This window comes from Haliotis asinina, chromosome 1 (genome assembly GCF_037392515.1).
Source record: "Haliotis asinina isolate JCU_RB_2024 chromosome 1, JCU_Hal_asi_v2, whole genome shotgun sequence".
NCBI lineage: Eukaryota > Metazoa > Mollusca > Gastropoda > Lepetellida > Haliotidae > Haliotis > Haliotis asinina.
In genome coordinates, this window is record NC_090280.1 from 66,071,605 (window position 1) to 66,091,384 (window position 19,780).

The 19,780-nt window shown below is 40.6% G+C and overlaps 1 protein-coding gene across 3 annotated transcripts in view; it reads left to right on the plus strand.

Annotated features, from left to right (window-relative positions):
* The first annotated feature begins 54 nt into the window (after window positions 1–54).
* LOC137296120 (ecdysteroid-phosphate phosphatase-like) overlaps window positions 55–19,780 on the plus strand; it is a 32,242-nt gene continuing 12,516 nt past the window's right edge. The window contains exons 1-7 of one of the 3 annotated variants that reach the window (XM_067827816.1): window positions 55–164; window positions 2,995–3,048; window positions 6,479–6,665; window positions 7,335–7,527; window positions 8,534–8,703; window positions 15,866–16,074; window positions 18,754–18,883. In XM_067827816.1, coding sequence (XP_067683917.1) covers window positions 55–164; window positions 2,995–3,048; window positions 6,479–6,665; window positions 7,335–7,527; window positions 8,534–8,703; window positions 15,866–16,074; window positions 18,754–18,883 — 1,053 coding nt within the window. Of the gene's footprint in view, window positions 165–2,994; window positions 3,049–6,478; window positions 6,666–6,775; window positions 6,981–7,334; window positions 7,528–8,533; window positions 8,704–15,865; window positions 16,075–18,753; window positions 18,884–19,780 lie in introns of those variants that run through there. The other 2 variants (XM_067827824.1, XM_067827832.1) reach the window with 2 other exon arrangements.

The following is a 19,780-nucleotide window of genomic DNA, read 5'->3' on the forward strand; positions in this document are numbered from 1 at the left end:
ACATTGTGACATAGTGGTAAGCTGGTTACAATCTATGTGTTTTTGTACGTCAAAATGGCTTCTGCTCTTCCTCCACGGATTTTGAGAAATGACCATCAAAAGACCCAGAAAGATCGCCCGTCTCTGGATACCCTGCAACAAATGGGTTTTACAAAACAAAGAGCGTAAGTGATGTTTTTTATTTTATGTTGTTAGTGAGTGACAGTTCTTTGGCAAGTTGTTATCGAGATTTTATCATGGAAATTTAGTGACTCACGAGATCGTGACAAATGTCAAACTATATTGAGTGTCGTTGCTTTCTTACTTCCGGGTTAATGAATGGGATACTTGCAGATGAGTGGGCACACTTTAGTCAAAAGCGCCGGGTTTAACGATTATACTTTTTGTCCCTTATATTGCCTAAAAATGGGCAAATGGAACAGTGAGATGCAGTCTAAGTAAACTTAGTCTCAGTGTATTTCGTTACACTCCACCACTGAGTCTAACAAAACCTAGTAGAAGGTCTCGTCAGGTAACCTTTGAGCGACCAAAGACCTTCCAATCAAACACGAGATGGTTAAATAGATTTAACCAATCAGACAACGGCTGCTATTTAGGGATCGGGGGGATTTTCAAAATATTCAGGTCACCGAACACAGTTCTCTCAACAAACAAAAATCCACATATAACACAGATATTTGACCTCCAGTATATACGCTTTTGGCTTTCTGTTGACATGGTTACCATTAGCTAATATTTCCGCAAGATAACATCCTTGAATATTGCCAAAAACACTACTCTCAGAGACTGTTTACTCGCTGTTGTCATGGTTGTACGTATGCCGTGTCCATCGGCCAGAAGCGAGCATATGCTAAATAGCATTCCGAATTGTTTGGGTACGAACCTTTTTGAGATAAAAAGTTCCAAAGGTATGTGCCAATGTCCACTTTCGCGATTTGGTAAGCTGTGTTCTGATTGGTCAATCCCAAAAGTTACCTGACACAACCTCCCATAAGGTTTCGTTAGACTCAGTAGTGGAGTGTAACGAGAAGTACTGAGGATAAGTTTACTTAGACTGCAGTGAGATGATGATGATTAACTTAACCGTATTGATACTTGACAACAACCATAGACAATTTCCCTGCCAATAACAGGACATTTGCGAAGGCTGCAACAAATCCACTATGAATTTCATACATAAATTCATACGATCAGTTAGAGTTTACAAAAATTGAGTAATGATCATACATTTACAGTTGATGCATTATTTCATTGTATCAAAATAAATTCTTCTTAAACTCATGTAATCGATATTCATGCACCTAACACATTTCAGCATGGTATGCGGTATTAACATGGCAAATGAAAATCAACAGTTGTACAAACCTTCATCAACAGAAAATGTTCATTAAAATATACATTTCCACATTTGACACATCGCTATCATAGCAGGAAGAAGCCATCATCCACCCGACAGTATCAAGGTCAATTGTGCGCAACGACATCAAAATTTGTGATAGCTGAAGTCTGGACAAACAGTATGGTGAACAGTTTATTCCAACACCTGATACTGATGTAATATTGAAGTTCATGTCTCACAATGCTGATAAGAAGGTTTTTGTCAAGAAATGTTCAGAATTTGTCTACTTTTGACATTTTTTCATCAAAAAGACACATTTAAACACAGTAAAATTTCCAGTAATCTTGAATGAGAATTTAAATAATATTCTACATCCCTTTGGAGACTTTTACTGAATAAACACAAGCATATGTTTGTAATTCATTAATTAAAACCGTTTGATTTGATCATAGAAAGTCATATTTCATTGCTTTTGCCAAGTAACTTTTCATGAAAATTTGTTGTAAAGTTATAAGGATCTTGTGTGAAATGGGCTTCCACAGTACGGCTTATCCCGTACAGCACCCCAACTTCTGGGGTCATGACCTTTTAGTTTTAGCATTACCATTTACCGATACTGGCAGATCGGTGATGTCATAAATGAAAACAATTTTTTAGGGTTTATATTCATCTTGAAAATTTTACATTAGTGCAGAGGAGTAAAAATATGTTTGCCAGAAAACTTTTTGTGATTTCCGAATTATAATAGCAGGAAAAAGAAGACGACTTCTTGTTTACAAACACGAAATCTTACGTCACACTTTTATGTGTAGCGACCGCATAAATCTGCATAAATCTGGAAGTGATAGCGTGAAAATAGATGTCCAAGAAATTACATTACTAAGTTTATATCTTTTGTGCATTTTGACAGCATTGAAATTATGATGATAATGACCCAGGGATTTACCTTGACGTACAAAAGTGGAGATCCAGAATACCCAATCAATATGTTTACAGGTTGTACCTGGTGATATGATGGTCCTATAAAGGGCAAATGGTGTATTGGTGTGTACGTTTAGATAATTACATTTGAATTTTGAAATCAGTGACCATGTGGACAGTGGTCAGGACTTACAGGTGGAACAACAGACAGGGATAACTACCATGAAGTTCTTTCCACAGTTATACTCTCGGCATTTGTTTTTGTATCTCCAGACACATTTTGAGTTTTAAATAATTGATTTCATGAATGGATGTGATTTGACTCTCCAAATACATAACTGAATAGTAACAGCTTTAATATTTACCCACATTCATCAGGAAATACACAATTTCCTTGTGTGTATTGTACTGCATATTTGTGTCCTGATCATATATGTATGTTTCGTGTGTTCAAGGAGAAGGTCCTTGTGTATTTGGTATGGCATATATTTGTCCTGATCCTGTACAAGTGTGTCTGTTTTCAGGGAGAAGGCCCTTGCTTATGCTGTACAGCATATGTATGACCTTATCCTTTTCATGTGGGTCTGTGTTCAACTTCAAGGAGAAGGTCCTTGTGTATGTTGTACAGCATATATGTGTCCTGATCCTGTACATGTGTGTGTGTTCAGGGAGAAGGCCCTTGTGTATGTTGTAGCATATGTATGTCCTGATCCTGCACGTGTGTTTGTGTTCAGGGAGAAGGCACTTGCAGCAACAGGTGACCGGGGAGTGCAGCTGGCATCAGACTGGTAAGTTCACTGTAAAGAAGTTAGAACAGGAGTTTCCTGGCTGGTATCTGAAAGTTACTAAAATAGATGCATGTTATCATTTGCATGTTTTTCCCGTAATACAGGACTCTCACATACCTTGTATGAGTATAAGGTCAGAGGTTTGGAACTGAATCATGTAACCACTGCTGTACCGGTTCTGACAAGTTTAACAAGTTTCTGTCCATAAATTAAATTGGGAAAGAAAGAAAAAGATTGTAAGCTGCCTGGTGCAAAACAACTACAAACAGTATAGTGAGACATGGTAATGACAAACTCAAAGAGATTTTGACAGTTCAGAAATACTTATAGTAATCATATGATTGACCTGGTGATAGCTAGTTTTAGTAGTTGGTATGTTGTCATAGTTACAGCCATGTTCATTTTAAGTGTATGTGATTGGAATAAACTGTTTCCCCATGCAGTATTTATCCCCCAGCATGTAATGCCAATGGATATAGGCTGCGCCTTGTCCATCTGTCCATCCATCCTTTCAGATTAGACATTTCCGGATCAGAGCTTTAGAACTTTCAATATATCTTCAGCAAACTTGGCACGTAGTTAGGTCTGGTTGTGAACTGCTGCCTTTTGGTAGTTTTAGATTTCTGATTCTGATATATTTTGTGTTTCCTTGGCAACAAGCTTGACTTTGAGTGTAATTGCTGTTGATGCCCTCTTTCCAGATCAGAACTTCAAAAACTTTCAGTACTCTTCTTCCACTGTGCAATTTAGTCACTGACTTGGTTGATACATATCATCGTATCCTAATTGTGTAGATCGATGCTCACACTGTTTATCACTGAATTATCTGGTTCAGATTCTATTATTTACAGACCACTGCCTTACAGCTCGAATGTTGCTGAGGGTGGCATGAAACTAAACTCACTCACTCATTGCTATATACATGCCAAAACATATGACATAGTCACAACTAACTGACATATTCATGAAGAGTATTTTGCCACAGCGGGTGATATAGATGACTTTGTTTTATTGTGTACATTCAGCTGCGACACATATCACTGAATTCCTCATGCATTTTGGAATCCAATAACAAATGGTCTCTGTCATCAGCAAACACCTAGTGTCTAATTGAACTCAAACGAAACATATTAGGTGTGCAAATGAATGCTGTGCTCTCAAGACAATGCTCATTTGAAATGTAAAAAAAAAGAAAACTTCAGTTGTTAGACTGAGTAGCATTTTTTTCAAAATTTCACACATTTAGCATGTAAATTAATTCATTATGTGTACTGGCTCAGTTCTTTTTATCTGAATGGCAAGTGTATCACAGTAAGAAATAGGGAAATAAAAATAGATACAATACAGTAAATTGAGATATTCATATATGAACTGTCAAAGTTTCACATTTGTGTGGAAAGGTTCCCTGAATCAAGGGAAGTGTCCTGGTAGAATTCTGTGTATGCTTGTCAGCAAAGCCACCATTTTATTATAAATCAGTTGTTGGTAGTAATGTAATATAGCAAGATAATTGTACATATTTGCAATTTCATTGAGGTGAAGGTCGTTTGAATATGGCAAAACGCAATCACCAAATCCAGCCCATTACACTGTCAGTATTATAATGAATATTTTGCATATAGTTCAGATTATTTTTGTGTGAAAGTAAGTTCCTCATATATACTTAGCCTTTTTCAATATCATATTATCTGTGGATTTAGGTCATAACTTTTTGTTTGTTTGAAAGGCATTTACCTAAGAAATTGACATGTCTAGGGTAGTGCGCTGTATTACATATCTTTACACTTGTGAAAAGTTGAAATGTAAGTACAGCTGTAACATGTACTTTAGTTCCTATGCTGTTCAATATTCAATATTGGGATCAATATTGCAGTTCCATATGAACAGGTTGATGAACAGTGACATTACTTGACCTTATAACTAACACAGGTAATATTACTGAAAATAATATATATTTTTGTATGAAATGTATATGCACACATTTCTAATGTTAATTGAATTTCTTTGTTTTGTTTTATTGACAAGACAGTGATGTATAATGATTGATCATGTTCATGTTTGTACAAACATTTTGTGATTCATGGTCAGAGTTTTCAATAATATAATTAATTTATTCTTGAACAAAATGTATTGTGATGACAGGATATCAAACAGTAACTATTTTTCCATGAAATTTGTAAAACAAATATAAACCAAATATAAACGTCATGTCTACTTTGGAAAAACCTTACATCATTATTCTGTTTGAAACAAAAAGGGTTATCTCATTGCTGGTGTCGTTCACAATAAGTGAGTGAGTGTGTTTAGTTTTACCCCGCACTCAACACTATTCGAGCTATATGGCGGCGGTCTGTAAATATTCGAGTCTGGACCAGACAATCCAGTGATCAACAGCAAGAGCATCAATCTGTGCAGGTGGGAACCCATAACATGTGTCAGTCTGACCACCTGATCCCATTAGACGCCTCTTATGACAAGTATAGTCACCTTTTATGGCAAGCATGAGTTGCTGAAGGCCTAATCTACCCCAGACCTTCACGGGTCTGTTCACAATATCAGGTTACCATCTACAGTCAAACCATCTACCGGTAATTGTTTATGTTGTCATTATTTAAATGGTAAAACTTGTTATTATATTTTCTGTCGAAAGAGTTTTAAATTTATTTCTTATGAAAGGAGAACACTTGTTGGTAGAACAGACAGTTGTGCAATTTGCATGCATGAATTTGAAATTTCACTACACCCTCTGGTATCCTCCCAAAACATAGACCTCCCAAAATGGAGACCCATTTAAACAACACTTGTAATGGTTGGTTGCATGCATGCTGTACTCTTCATTAAGGAAAATGGTATGACACATGTAAGGAGTTTTGACGTTGTAGCTTAAGATCCTTTATTTCATCAATATTTATTTAATCAATAATATCTAAAACTTTAAACATCTAGGCGATCTGATAAGAGTAATGTTTTACCAGAAACATTGTATACATATTTTAAAGATTTATTAAATCCTGCATTACGTGATTAAGGTGACCAGGATTGGGATGCTTATATTAGAAACTACATTATTTAACATTGTTATCAACATTATACTGATTTTGTAAATGATGAACTGTCTTATGACATAAAAATTGTAGAAATTATACCTGCAACGGACGATGCTAAACTGATTAAGTCACCAGGAGGTGACAGTATTCCAATTTTTACAGAAAATTATGGAGATATGTTATGATACATGAGGAGCATTGAGGATTGTTAACACTGAACACAATATTCAGACATCTTGTTAGTCAAACACTTTTCTGTGCAACAGACTATGTCAGATTAACGAGACTTGACTGTAAATGTGAAACAAGTAAGAGTCTTAGAAAGTTATATTTCTGTCCCAAGAGTAAACATGTCATCCTTAGATTTTGCACTTCTGATACAGGTTATTGTCTCATGTGAATGATGTCACTCTGGATCAGAATATTCCCAGGGAGTATGTCCTCTATCTGTGCCCAGTCGGTCTACTACAGCATGAGCTCTCCAACTTCTGGGAGAAGTCACTTTCTACAACAGGATGGAATGGAGCACATGCCTACTTCCCTCACATAACACTCACCAACATGTTCAAGGTATGTTATAACTTCCCTCCTATAACCCTCCCCAACATGTTCAAGGTATGTTATAACTTCCCTCACATAACCCTCCCCAACATGTTCAAGGTATGTTATAACTTCCCTCCTATAACCCTCCTCAACACGTTCAAGGTATGTTATAACTTCCCTCACATAACCCTCCCCAACATGTTCAAGGTATGTTATAACATCCCTCACATAACCCTCCCCAACATGTTCTAGGTATGTTATAACATCCCTCACATAACCCTCACCAACATGTTCAAGGTATGTTATAACTTCCCTCACATAACTCTCACCAACATGTTCAAGGTATGTTATAACATCCCTCACATAACCCTCCCCAACATGTTCAAGGTATGTTATAACTTCCCTCCTATAACCCTCCACAACATGTTCAAGGTATGTGTATTTAGAAGTCTTAGTACAGTGTACAAGTGATGATGACTGGCATGGTAACATGTGGTCGTTAAACGAGAAATTACATAGATTAGTTATATTTTTCAGTGGATTTTCTACATAAAGCACTTTCATTGTTAAACAACAAACAAAACAAATCTACAAGAACAAGTATGAAGAATTAAGAGTACATGGTATTTTGCCTATCACATTTATTGTTTGGCTATTTCTTTTCATGGTGTTTAATAGTGGTAAATGTTATGCCAGGCTGAAGACCACCAGGTATCCTATCTAACCAAATGTCTGTCAAAGCTGGAAGACAAGCTGAACAAAGCTCCAGGAAAACTCACCCTAGACTTCTTTGCACAGAAGAGTTTTATCGGTCTGTTTGTTAGTGGACCCTACTTCCAGTACCTTCAGGACATTGTCACACAGTTCTCTGAAGAAGTCAGCAAGGCTGGTAAGTCTTCCTTGTATTGTGCATCCTACACAGTCTAAGTAAACTTATCCTCAGTACTTTTCATTACACTCCACTACTGCGTCTAACAAAACCTTATGGGAGGTCGCGTCAGATAACCTTTGAGATTGACCAATCAGAACACGGCTTACCCAATTGCAAACATACCTTTTGAACTTTTTATCTCAAAAAGGTTTCATACCCCAACGATTCCAAATGCTATTTAGCGTATGCTCGCTTCCGGCTGATGCACACGGCATACATACAACCATGACAACAGTGAGTAAACAGTCTCTGAAAGTAGTGTTTTTGGCAATATTCAAGGATGTCATCTTGCGGAAATATTAGCTAATGGTAACCATGTTAACAGAAACCCAAAAGCGTATATACTGCAGGTCAAATATCTGTGTTATATGCAGATTTTTATTAGACATGTGTCAGTGACCTGAATATTTTGAAAGCCCCTCCTTAAATATTAGCCGTTGCCTGATTGGTTAAATCAATTTAACTGTCTCACATCGCTCAAAGGTTACCTGATGTGACCCTCTTGTAGGTTTTGTTAGACTCAGTGGTGGAGTGTAACGATATACACTGAGACTAAGTTTACTTAGACTGGCATCCTACAGAGATCTGGGACCATAGTTGGCTGTCTGCTCCACACCTGTTATAAGACTGAGTGTGTTGCATGATTCAGTATTTGTCATCTCACCCTGATGGTGTGTCTTAAGGGGTGTTTTATGTGCAGGGATCCTCCTATGACTACTATTATATGATCACATGCCTTGTATTTGACTAGTGAAACTGTTTCCAAAGTTTTATCAAACGTTTATTCTCTGAATGCCAAACTTAGCATAATGTAATGATGCATAACATTATCAAGTGCTAGCTTGGCTTGTAGACTCTCAGGAGAGCTGAGAATGGCGTATATACTGATAAACACACTGACTGAATGTGTAAGATTATGCTAGATCCTTGGTGTGCTGTAAGTGTCCTGTTATGGTGTGTGCAGGCATCATAGTTGGGGAGAACAAGAAGCAGTTGCATCTGTCTCTGTCATACCAGTACCAGGATGAGAACCATGAAGTCCTGCTGAAAAAGGCCAAGGAGATGAACTTGTCAGCGTCTGCACGCTGGGATGTCCGCTTGTACTCTCGAGACCATAGAGTTGGACAGAGTGAGGTGAGAAATTGTGTGTTTCTGTGCTCATAGACTGAGTGAGCCATAATGTAATTGGTTGAAAAATGGGATTCAAAACCTTGAAATAATACCCATTACACTTAGGTAATAATTTGAAAAAACATATATTTTTTACTTACCTTACCATAGGTCTATAAGTCTATAGCATATTACCCCAAGCTTCTCTTAGTAGGAGATCTGACAAAGTTGAATTGCTATTCAATCTTGAATGGCTACCTTGCAATCGACGCCTGTCATGATACGGAAGTATCTGGATCTCTCCACTGCGCATGCGCACAGACTCCACGAAAACTTCACTTTTACTTCAAGCATCGTCTTGTCAAGACGTGTTTGGGTTGCTATCTTTTTCTTTCTTTTTTTTCAGCTACTAAAGTTTGATTTCCTACGCTTTTACACTGATTCCTTTTGTAAGTTCTTGATATATGTTCTTGTATAAGTTCTTGGTAATATGTTTCAATCTTTGTGTCACGCTGACATGGTCGTGAGTCTCCTATTTTTGATGTTGCCTCCGTAATTTTACATGGTTTGGTTTTGTTTGTCAGCGGATTTGTTTCTGTTGATATTTCTTCCACCGTATCTAAGCTTTTGTGTTTCATTTTTTGTCACAAGTTGTTGTATCTAGTGTGTTTTTGCTGTTCCTATCGGAGGGGCAGTCATTTCACTTGTCATTTGCAAAGCAGCTGCTGTATGTGCAAGTGGAGCAGTCCATTACATGGTAAGGGGTGTTTTTCATTTATTCTTATTGTCACATTTATATTTAAGTTTTATTACAATACTGTATATGACACAACACTTGTGCGAGGTGTGTAAAGGCCTGAAGTCTGGCAGAGATCCTCACCCCTGGTGTCCAGATTGTGCTCCGGTGTCATGCACCCTTAAGCAGCGTTGTACAGCATGTACAAGTTTGACAAGTGCAGAGTTTGAAGTTTTCCTGGCTGTGGTTAGGAGGAGGAAACCTCAGAAGTTACGCAAGATGTCCCGTTTGCCTGTGTCCTCATCAGGATCCAGATTGTCAGTGCCATGTACTTTTGAGTTGCAGCTAGTGCTGGAGAAGCCAGGAGTGGCACCTGATGCTTCGTCGAGAGTGGAGCCGACGCTGATGCAGACACTGACGCCGTTGCCGTTGCCGTTGCCGTTGCCGTTGCCGATGCCGATGCCGATGCCGATGTCGATGGCAACACCGATACCGATTTTGTTGAGTCTGGGGTGGCATTAGATGAGGCCATTAGGAGAATATCATCCTACTCGCCATGTATAGTACATGATTCCAGAATACAAGTGATTGATACAGGGACTGTGGCGTATCCTGAAGCCGGTCTCGGCACTAACGTCAGTGGTGGCTGTTAATTTGACTGAAGTTAATGAGTCTCGGTTGGTGCATTTGACATCGTTATTCCTGTGGCAGGGCAAGGTACTTCATGACCTATTGGGGCATGTCCGTACAGCGTTAGCTATGACGACGATGGTGCGTAGGATGGGTTTTTTAGATGCATGTTCGTGAGTTCAAGCGGCATCACATAAGAACTCCCTTTTCCTTGGATGCCGTCTTCGGAAATGCTATCCCGGAGGTTTCTAAGCAACACGCGGAGCTAACTAACACCGAGGTATCGTCAGTATTCAAGGAGCTGTCTTCTGCCTTTTGTGACAGAGCTAGAACACGTGGCAGGGGGAAGAAACACTATGTCCTGAGGAGGGAATCTGTCAGATCCGCCTTTGCCAGAGGTCGTGGCCTACAGACTCAACCAGGGACACCCCCAGCAGAGGGAAGGGGAAGCGCCCCTATTCAAGATGTTGAGGGTGTTACCTGTCACGACTGGGACCTCCTGCCCACAGCTGTGCTGGTTTTTCCTATGCTGGTAGGCAGAAGACTAGGCATCTCGTGGAGGAACTGGTCCATCCTCGGAGATCCTTACATAACAATTTCTGTACATCAGCTTTAAGCGGCGAAAGTTTTTTTGCGTGCGCTCTACTCATCTAGTCATGAAGATTTTTTGAGTTGACTTCAACATACCACTGCAAACTACACCTCCGATCACAAGAGATGACGGTATTATCTTTGGGGAAAAAGTCCGACACATCTACGTGGAAGACAATTTGTCTACATCAGCTTCAAGTGGCGGAAGTTTTTTCATGCGCTTTACTCTTCTAGACACGTGTTCGCCAAGCAGCATGGTTATGGACAAGCCTAAATGCTAACAAGGGTATCACCGTGAAACAAGATTTCATGATGATCAGTTATCTGCTACACCATCACGTCTACAATCTGATTGGTCCTCAAGGGACAACGCCCTGCGTAGAGTGTGATATTATTTTTCCAGTGTGGAAGTTGCCTACATTTGACTTACAGTCATTTTTCGATGGAAAGATGTCGTTTGAAACTAGACTAGTAGTCCACAGCATCTTTTGATTCTTTAGATGGCATAGAGATCTTCTAACAGCAGACTCAACGCTGCCTATCAGGAGGCGTGCAGTTTCTGATCGGACAGATGGCCAGCTATAAGTAGACTTCCTTGGAATGTTAACACGGTTAGTCCCTCCCAATGCTGGAGGCTCCTCCCCACTACGGACTCTTCGGGCCTAGAAGTAAAAGTGAAGTTCTCGTGTAGTCTGTGCGCATGTGCAGTGGGGAGATCCAGATACTTCCGTATAATGACAGTCATCAATTGCAAGGTAGCCATTCAAGATTGAATTGCAATTCAACTTTGTCAGATCTCCTACTAAGCGAAGTTTGAGGTAATATGCCATAGACCTATAGACCTATGGTAAGGTAAGTATTTAAATATCTAAAATATCTAGATTTTAACAAAATTTAAAATCCTTATCCTGACTCATGCTTATCTGCTTATCTCCTCCCTCTATGCGAAGATAGTGGAACATTTGAAATCCTTTGACGGTCGCTTTTTTTGAAGCAGATGTACAATCACGCTCACCCTCAAGAAGCTTCCCCATGTCCCACCACATCGGTCACATGACCAGCCCCGTTTGTCATGCTCTCCCTATACAGGGTTAAATATCCTTTCATATTTCGGTTGTTTACACAAAATTTAGAGGTATATGGCTTTGGTCTGTAGTAATTATCATTACAAGATGAAATAGTGGACTAATTTATGTATTGTTTATGTTGTTGAACATGTATTTAATCATTTGAGAGTATGTTTTCACTGATGAAATAGTGCTCCTGGTGTAGGTTATGGGCAGTCTAAGTAAACTTATCCTCAGTACTTTTCGTTACACTCCACTACTAAGTCTAACAAAACCTTATGGGAGGTCGTGTCAGGTAACCTTTGAGATTGTCCAATCAGAACACAGCTTACCCAATCGCGAAAGTGCACATTCCTTTTGAACTTTTTATCTCGAAAAGGTTCGCACCCAAACAATTCGGAATGCTATTTAGCGTACGCTCGCTTTCAGGTAATGCACACAGCGTACGTACAGCCATGACAATGGTGAGCAAACAATCACTGAAAATAGTGGTTTTGGAAATATTCAAGGATGTTATCTTGCGGAAATATTAGCTAATGGTAACCATGTCAACAGAAAGCCAAAAGCGTATATACTGGAGGTCAAATATCTGTGTTATATGTGGATTTTTGTTTGTGGAGAGATCTGTGTTGGTGACCTGAATATTTTGAAAATCCCTCCGATCCCTTAATAGTAGCCGTTGTCTGATTGGTTAAATCTATTTAACCGTCTCGTGTTTGATTGGAAGGTCATTGGTCGCTCAAAGGTTACCTGACGAGACCTTCTACTAGGTTTTGTTAGACTCAGTGGTGGAGTGTAACGAAATACACTGAGACTAAGTTTACTTAGACTGAGGTTATGGGTGTCTGCAGTTGTTCTTTATCATTATGTCCTACTGGCATGGTTATTTGTTCTTCCAGTGTTCACTGTAAACTTGGTAAGAATTTTGTTTGTATTTGTTTACTATTCAAATACGTGGTGAAATTTTTTCATAGTCTCCCGTGAGTCATGTCTGGCAACTTGATTTATTGCGTCTGGTAGCCATGTGCTAACTACTGCTGATATTCAGGTTTATAGTGAATCGCCAGATGCACCTGGGTTGGCACCGTCTTGTCCTTCCATCCATTTATACTGATATCTACAGCACCTGACAACTTATCTACGATTTCCAATACTGTGATGAAGTGTCAGCATGAACACATTCTGTACTTCAATCCTTGGAGATATACTCTACAACTGACTTGACAACTGCACTTGAGCACCTTCAGCATTTCAGCAGTAGGGGTTCCAAGCATGCTTCGTCAGGCCACTACAGCTTGAGATACAGGTCGTCATCACCGTTAAACACAGATCTTCATCCTTCAAAGGAGCATGCAGGCATGCATGCAGGAACTCATTCAGGGAATGCAAACTATTCCACTAGACTGACGCATATGGAATCAGTATTCCAACATTCACCATTTAATGTCCGAAGTTTCCAACTTACCACATCTGTTTGCTTGGACAAGAGCTCTCAGCATCTCGTGGGAAGAAATGAATGCTTACGCATTCCCGCCTCCAGTCTTACTGCAGGAAGTCATCAACAAGATAAAATAGACCACGATGCTGCAGCTGACTTTCATCACGCCTTCCGGCCAGTGAGAGAAGGATTACCAGTACTCATCAAGGAACTAGGACAACCATCACTGAGACTCCCAGAATGGAAGAACCTACTCATCCATCCACACACCAAACAAGTGCTCAGACATCGTTCGAACTACACATAGGTGTTATATCAAAGCCTACTTGAAACATCAAGGATATTCTGCTAGAGCAGGGCAAGGCAGTCACCATAGCTCTCTATGTAGGTCTACTCGCTCCTTATATGACGATCAATTTGGGACATACACCAACGGAAGGGCTTCACACATCCTTAAAGAGCAGACTACTTATGTCACCTTTGGCATACTAGAGTACTTAAAGATTCTACACTATCAACCTACTTAGTGGCACTCAGTTCTGTCATCACCAGGAGATCTGGGGTCAAGCTGATGAAAGTGATGGTTTTACTCGTCTTCAAGCTGGAAGACCAACAACTCAGATTTAAGGCACCAGCTTGGGGCTTGAATGTCAAATTTCAACATCTCACCAGTGACACTTATGGACATCCTTTGAACTGTTGAAACAGATAACACTGTTTCTACTTGCCATGGCTACAGAAACACACGCTCTGGACTTAATTCGTACATGATTTGACACCGATCATCATGAGATTGCGCCCCAAGGATTTTGTCGCCAAAAATCAGCTTTCTGGACAGCTGGTATGACTGTTCCACATCCTGGCTTTATTGACATTCCTTGGGCTGCATGATGCACATGATTTATCATTACGCCCAGTCACAGCATTGAAAATACATCTTCACTGAACTGAAACAAGGAGACAAAAGTTCAAGTGCCTATTCATACCACTATCTACTCAGACATCTACGGAAGTAGATAACTAACTCAGTATGGATGAGAGCTTTTATACTGAGGGCCTACAAAGCAGCAGGACTTGAACCTCCATGAGCTTCCAATCCACATGAAATAAGAGTCTCAGCGCCGACACACGCTCTACATGCAAATAGCTCACTTGCAATGACAGTGGAGGGCTGCTTTTGGAGATCATCCACAGTGTTTCCGGACCACTACTTATGAGACATCACCACTGAGGACGTCACTGGTATTCACCAGTTTGGGCCACTTTTTGTACCACAACAACTAACGCTTCAATAAAGGTGCAGAGTTTCACTCACCCCTCAAACAGACTAGCATGAGTGATTGTGACCCGTTAATGAAGATACTTGTACATGTGAAGGGTAGTACCTTTTCTTGATAGGAATCTTGACATTAGACACTTGCAGGATCCTAGCTCTATATATCATCACGTTCCAGTCGGCAGTCACTTCACAAGAAGAGAAGTTAAACTGGATGTGATACACCTTTTGATGGATGAATATTGGAAGAACAGGATTGAATTACCACAGTTACAGTTCACAAAGGGGGTGTATTATTGGATGTACTTAAAATGGCACCCAAAAGAATCCATCGTGGTCTCACCCAGCGCTGATTCCGTCGGATTCTGTAATAAGGAAAATATGTAAGTTTTTTAATATGTTTGATATTTTGTATTTTTCCTGACTCTTGAGATCAAGCCCTCTCTAAAACCCTATGCAAACACGTTAGATTCTCTGCTATTCTCATGTGGGGCTTATGGAATTACAGAGAAAGTGACAAACAGGGCTGGCCATTTGACAGATGTGGCAGGAAACGGTGAGGCTTCTTGTGGATGAGTGAAGAGTTCTTTTATCATCGCAGAGAGAGAAGAGATAAACAAATAAGCATAAGTCAGGATAAGTATAAAACATCAATTTTAGTCAGAAAAATACGTTTCTGAGCTGCTGCTGGCTTTTCCTCTTTAGAATTGTAAGGTCCAGTGTGCCGTTGTATAAAATGATCTTAGCACTAAGACTACCTTAAGTCTATGTTGAGGTAGGGAAGTTACGTTGACCTTAGTGCTAAGGTTGCTTTGAACAATGGCACCCAGGGGCTCCTTTCACACAGCAACCTTTACTGAGGTTAACCTTAACTCCCACTCTTTAACATTGCTCTAGGGTTACCTATGTTCACAAAGCAACCTTTACTAAGGTTAGGCTTAACTCCCATTCTTTCACACTGCATGAAGGTTACCTTAGACCTTAACTCCAATTCTTTAACAGTGGACTAAAGTTACCTTAGACTTAAATAACCTAAGTGCAGTGTTAAAGAGTGGGAGTTAAGGTTTACCTTAGTAAAGGTTGCTTTTTGAAGAAACCCCAGGAAACTTACCCATCAGCAGCAGAAAGATGTAGAAAACTGTGACAGCTATAGACAGGAAGAAACAACCATGTGAGTATGGTGGGAAAGGGAATCCTTTTGAGTACATCCTGCAAGAGCAGTTTGTGTCTATATCTCTGTGAGTGCAGTGAATTTCTGTATCTGTGTGAGTGCAGTGAGTTTCTGTATCAGTGTGAGTACAGTGAGTTGCTGTATCTGTGTGAGAAGAATCAGTTTTTATTCCTGAGCCACTGCCATTAGTCTGTGCAAACGCAAATACTGACTGTGTGAGTGCAATCAGTTTCTATACAATCATCAGGTTCATGAGTACAGTTTATATGTTGTGCAGGTACGCAAGGTGTTGAAGGCATACTCTCCTCAGTTAACGGATGAACTGGAACTGATCGATCAGGACTTTGTGTTCATGGACCCAGAGGAAGTAAGTCGGAGCAAGGATGGTTGGTATAAGGGCACTTCCTGGCTGACAGGGAACACAGGAATGTTCCCAGGGGTGTTCACAGCACGCACAGCTGAAACGTGGACGTGGACTCTGCATCGGTGAGACATTTAAAGCTCTACTGTAGGATGGATGACTGTATACCAAGTCATGAGTAGCTAGCATGGGTGATCCTACCTGGGTAGCTAGCATGGATGATTCTATCTGACTGACATGCATGGGTGATCCTACCTCAGTAGCTGGCATAGGTAATCCTACATGGATAGCAGGCATGGGTGATCCTACCTTGGTAGCTGGCATGGGTGATCCTACCTTGGTAGCTGGCATGGATCATCCTACCTGTGTAGCTGGCATGGGTGATCCTACCTGGGTAGGTGGTATAGGTGATGCTGCCTGGAAAGCTGGCATAGGTGATCCTACCTGGGTAGCTGGCATGGGTGATCCTACCTGGGGAGCTGGCATGGGTCATGCTACCTGGGTAACTGGCATGGGTGATCCTACCTGGGGAGCTGGCATGGGTCATGCTACCTGGGTAACTGGCATGGGTGATCCTACCTGGGTAGCTGGGATGGGTAATCCTACCTGGGTAGCTGGTATAGCTGATCCTACCTGGAAAGCTGGCATAGGTGATCCTACCTGGGTAACTGGCATGGGTGATCCTACCTGGGTAGCTGGTATAGGTGATGCTGCCTGGAAAGCTGGCATAGGTGATCCTGCCTGGGTAGCTGGCATGGATCTTCCTACCTGGGTAGCTGGCATGGGTGATCCTACCTCAGTGGTGGGCATGGGTGATCCTACCTGGGTAGCTGGCATGGGTGATCCTACCTCAGTGGTTGGCATGGGTTATCCTACCTGGGTAGCTGGTATAACTGATCCTACCTGGATAGCAGGCATGGTGATCCTGCCTCTGTAGCTTGCATGGGTAATCCTACCTGGGTAGCTGGTATAGGTCATCCTACCTGGGTAGCTGGCATGGGTCATCCTACCTGAGTAACTGGCATGGGTGATCCTACCTGTGTAGCTGGCATGGATGATCCTACTTGGGTAGCTGGCATGGGTAATCCTACCTGGGTAGCTGGCATGGGTCATCCTACTTGGGGAGCTGGCATGGGTGATCCTACCTCGGTAGCTGGCATGGGTTATCTTACCTGGGGAGCTGGTATGGGTCTTCCTACCTGGGTAGCTGGTATGGGTGATCCTACCTGGGTAGCTGGTATGGGTCTTCCTACCTGGGTAGCTGGTATGGGTTATCCTACCTGGGTAGCTGGTATGGGTCATCCTACCTGGGTAGCTGGCATGGGTCATCCTACCTGGGTAACTGGCATGGGTGATCCTACCTGTGTAGCTGGCATGGATGATCCTACCTGGGTAGCTGGCATGGGTCTTCCTACCTGGGTAGCTGGCATGGGTCATCCTACTTGGGGAGCTGGTAAGGGTGATCCTACCTCGGTAGCTGGCATGGGTTATCCTACCTTGGTAGCTGGTATGGGTTTTCCTACCTGGGTAGATGAATACTCATGATGCATTGATACATCACATATCACGTTACCAAATTATGTATGTATTGAAACTATTCATTGACCAAGTTAGTTATCCGCTGTTTTGTTCACCTGAAGCAGTACAAATTAGTTGCTGATAGAAAACAAGCCTGTTGAGCTGTTTTGAATATTCAAATCATTGACAAGGCTTCTAGTTCTTGTATGCACAACAAATGTTCACAATATAATGTTCTAAGGTGCAGAAAGTTATGTGAGAATGAGAACCTGTTTATTGTTTCATATGGACCGTTTTTCAGAGGCTAAAGCAGTGATAGCTTAGAACTAGTTTTGTCTGTTAAGAAGGTCAGTGTGTTCAATACCAGTTATTAGTAAGATTATGTAAATCATGAAATTAATGCGAGCATTTTATTAATGCGAAAAATGCGTCTGTACATGTGTCACATTATTAGATTACTCATTTTAGTGTGGGAGTGTACTTTTGAACAAACATCAGAAAACGGAGATCTCTTCTTGTCTTTATTGTCTTCAATACAATCAATACAGAATAAAACAACAATTTAGACATCTTGTATAACATTAACTGACAACCGAGCACTCCTTTCATTGACACTACTTAATACCTATTGAAATTATTCATCAGCAAATTTTCTCACTAAGCAGAAATGTTGACACTACACACTACACCACTCAATACAGGTCTCGTCCTCATTATGGGTATCGCAAGTCAGTTATCAATGGTTACAATAATCACTGTCAGTTGTTCAAAGTCATTGAAGCACAGCCACGCAAGATTGTTTTGCGATCTTTGCTCACCTTTGCAATCGCGGGCCCCCATCCATTTGGCATGTAGAGGCTTCATCACACTTATTCGTAAATCCACAAATGTGTCCTTTTTGGAACCTGTCAAATTGTCTGACACTTTGTTGGCATACCAATTAATAAATTGGTTCTTCATGGCCACCTTGAATTCAGCATTAATTGTTGTCATAAGACAAGTAGTAGCAAGCAATCACGTGATCAAACATAGCAGCATAATCAAAACATCATCAGCTCCATTCCATTTAATGCTTGTAAAGTTCAATTAAGGTCACTAGTGTGTGGTGATAAGAAATGAAAAGAAACTGAACATCAAAGAATCAGGGTGTCGCATTTTCTGATCAACACAGCTTCCTGAGCTCGCATTAATTTCATGACACATTTTAGACAAGACCTTTGCACTCCCATTAAATTCATGACGAATTAATTTCATGATTTACAGTACTTCCTGTTGATTCTTTCAAGGTCATTGCCTTTGCGTGAACATCATCCCAAGGATGGCCAGACGGCATCGGCAGTGACAGCAAATGGTTCGGCTGAGGGTGACTATGACAATCTCTGGCAGGAAGAAAACACCGATGATATGTATGCAAAGGTGAGTGATGCCTCTTCACATCAGCCATGTGTTAGTTGCTATGTCATTTATAAACGAGAGATCTAAAAATAGATCAGTTACTGATATTGGGTTCTGTCAGTATTTTCAGTTGCTTGGTGAAACACTCTAGGCTCCAATTTCAGTGTCCTACATATTGGAAGGCTAAAGCCAATCTCATATGTCCCTTTGCCATTATGTGTCTGGTATAGTACTGAGAGTGGCCTAAACCTTTCTCACTCTCACCACTAAGGCTCACTGGTTCTCAGTCACAGTCTTGGGCTCAGAATGGACACTGATGAACTATTGAATGGTGTGGTGAGCCATGTGATATTTTTGTTAGTAAATCTGTTTCTAATTCTGCATGCTTTCCTCGTGACTTTTATATGCGTAAGTCTCCTGTCAACCAGTGTTGGCATAATCAACTAGTTTTACTCAGGTTTCTAAATCTGTATACCACGTGCAACCCCAAAATCAAACATTTGTTCATGATACATGAAATGCATTTGTGATTGTGAAAAACAAATCAACAAAATTATAAGCATATAATCGCAAATCAAAAGTGCAATATTTTGTACTTGGGCTTACCTCCTTGGAAACGAAGGATCTGCGATACCGAACCCAGTGAGGGCTGGTACGTATGCACTCATGTGTAACAACGCCTTTTCATTGGCCACTACTTCATTTGCTGATATGCTTAGCCAGCTCTTTGTTTATGGCATATGAGCCCGATAGGTGTTAATTTCAAACTGCATGTGGTCAGAGATTGAAGTTGTGCATCGCATATTATCATTACCAGGCAGGCAGGCAGACATACAGGTGTCAGTAAACCATACATTGAGTTTTCTCTGACAGAGTCTGCTTATCACAGTCAACATGTTTTTTCATGTAACAAGTAGG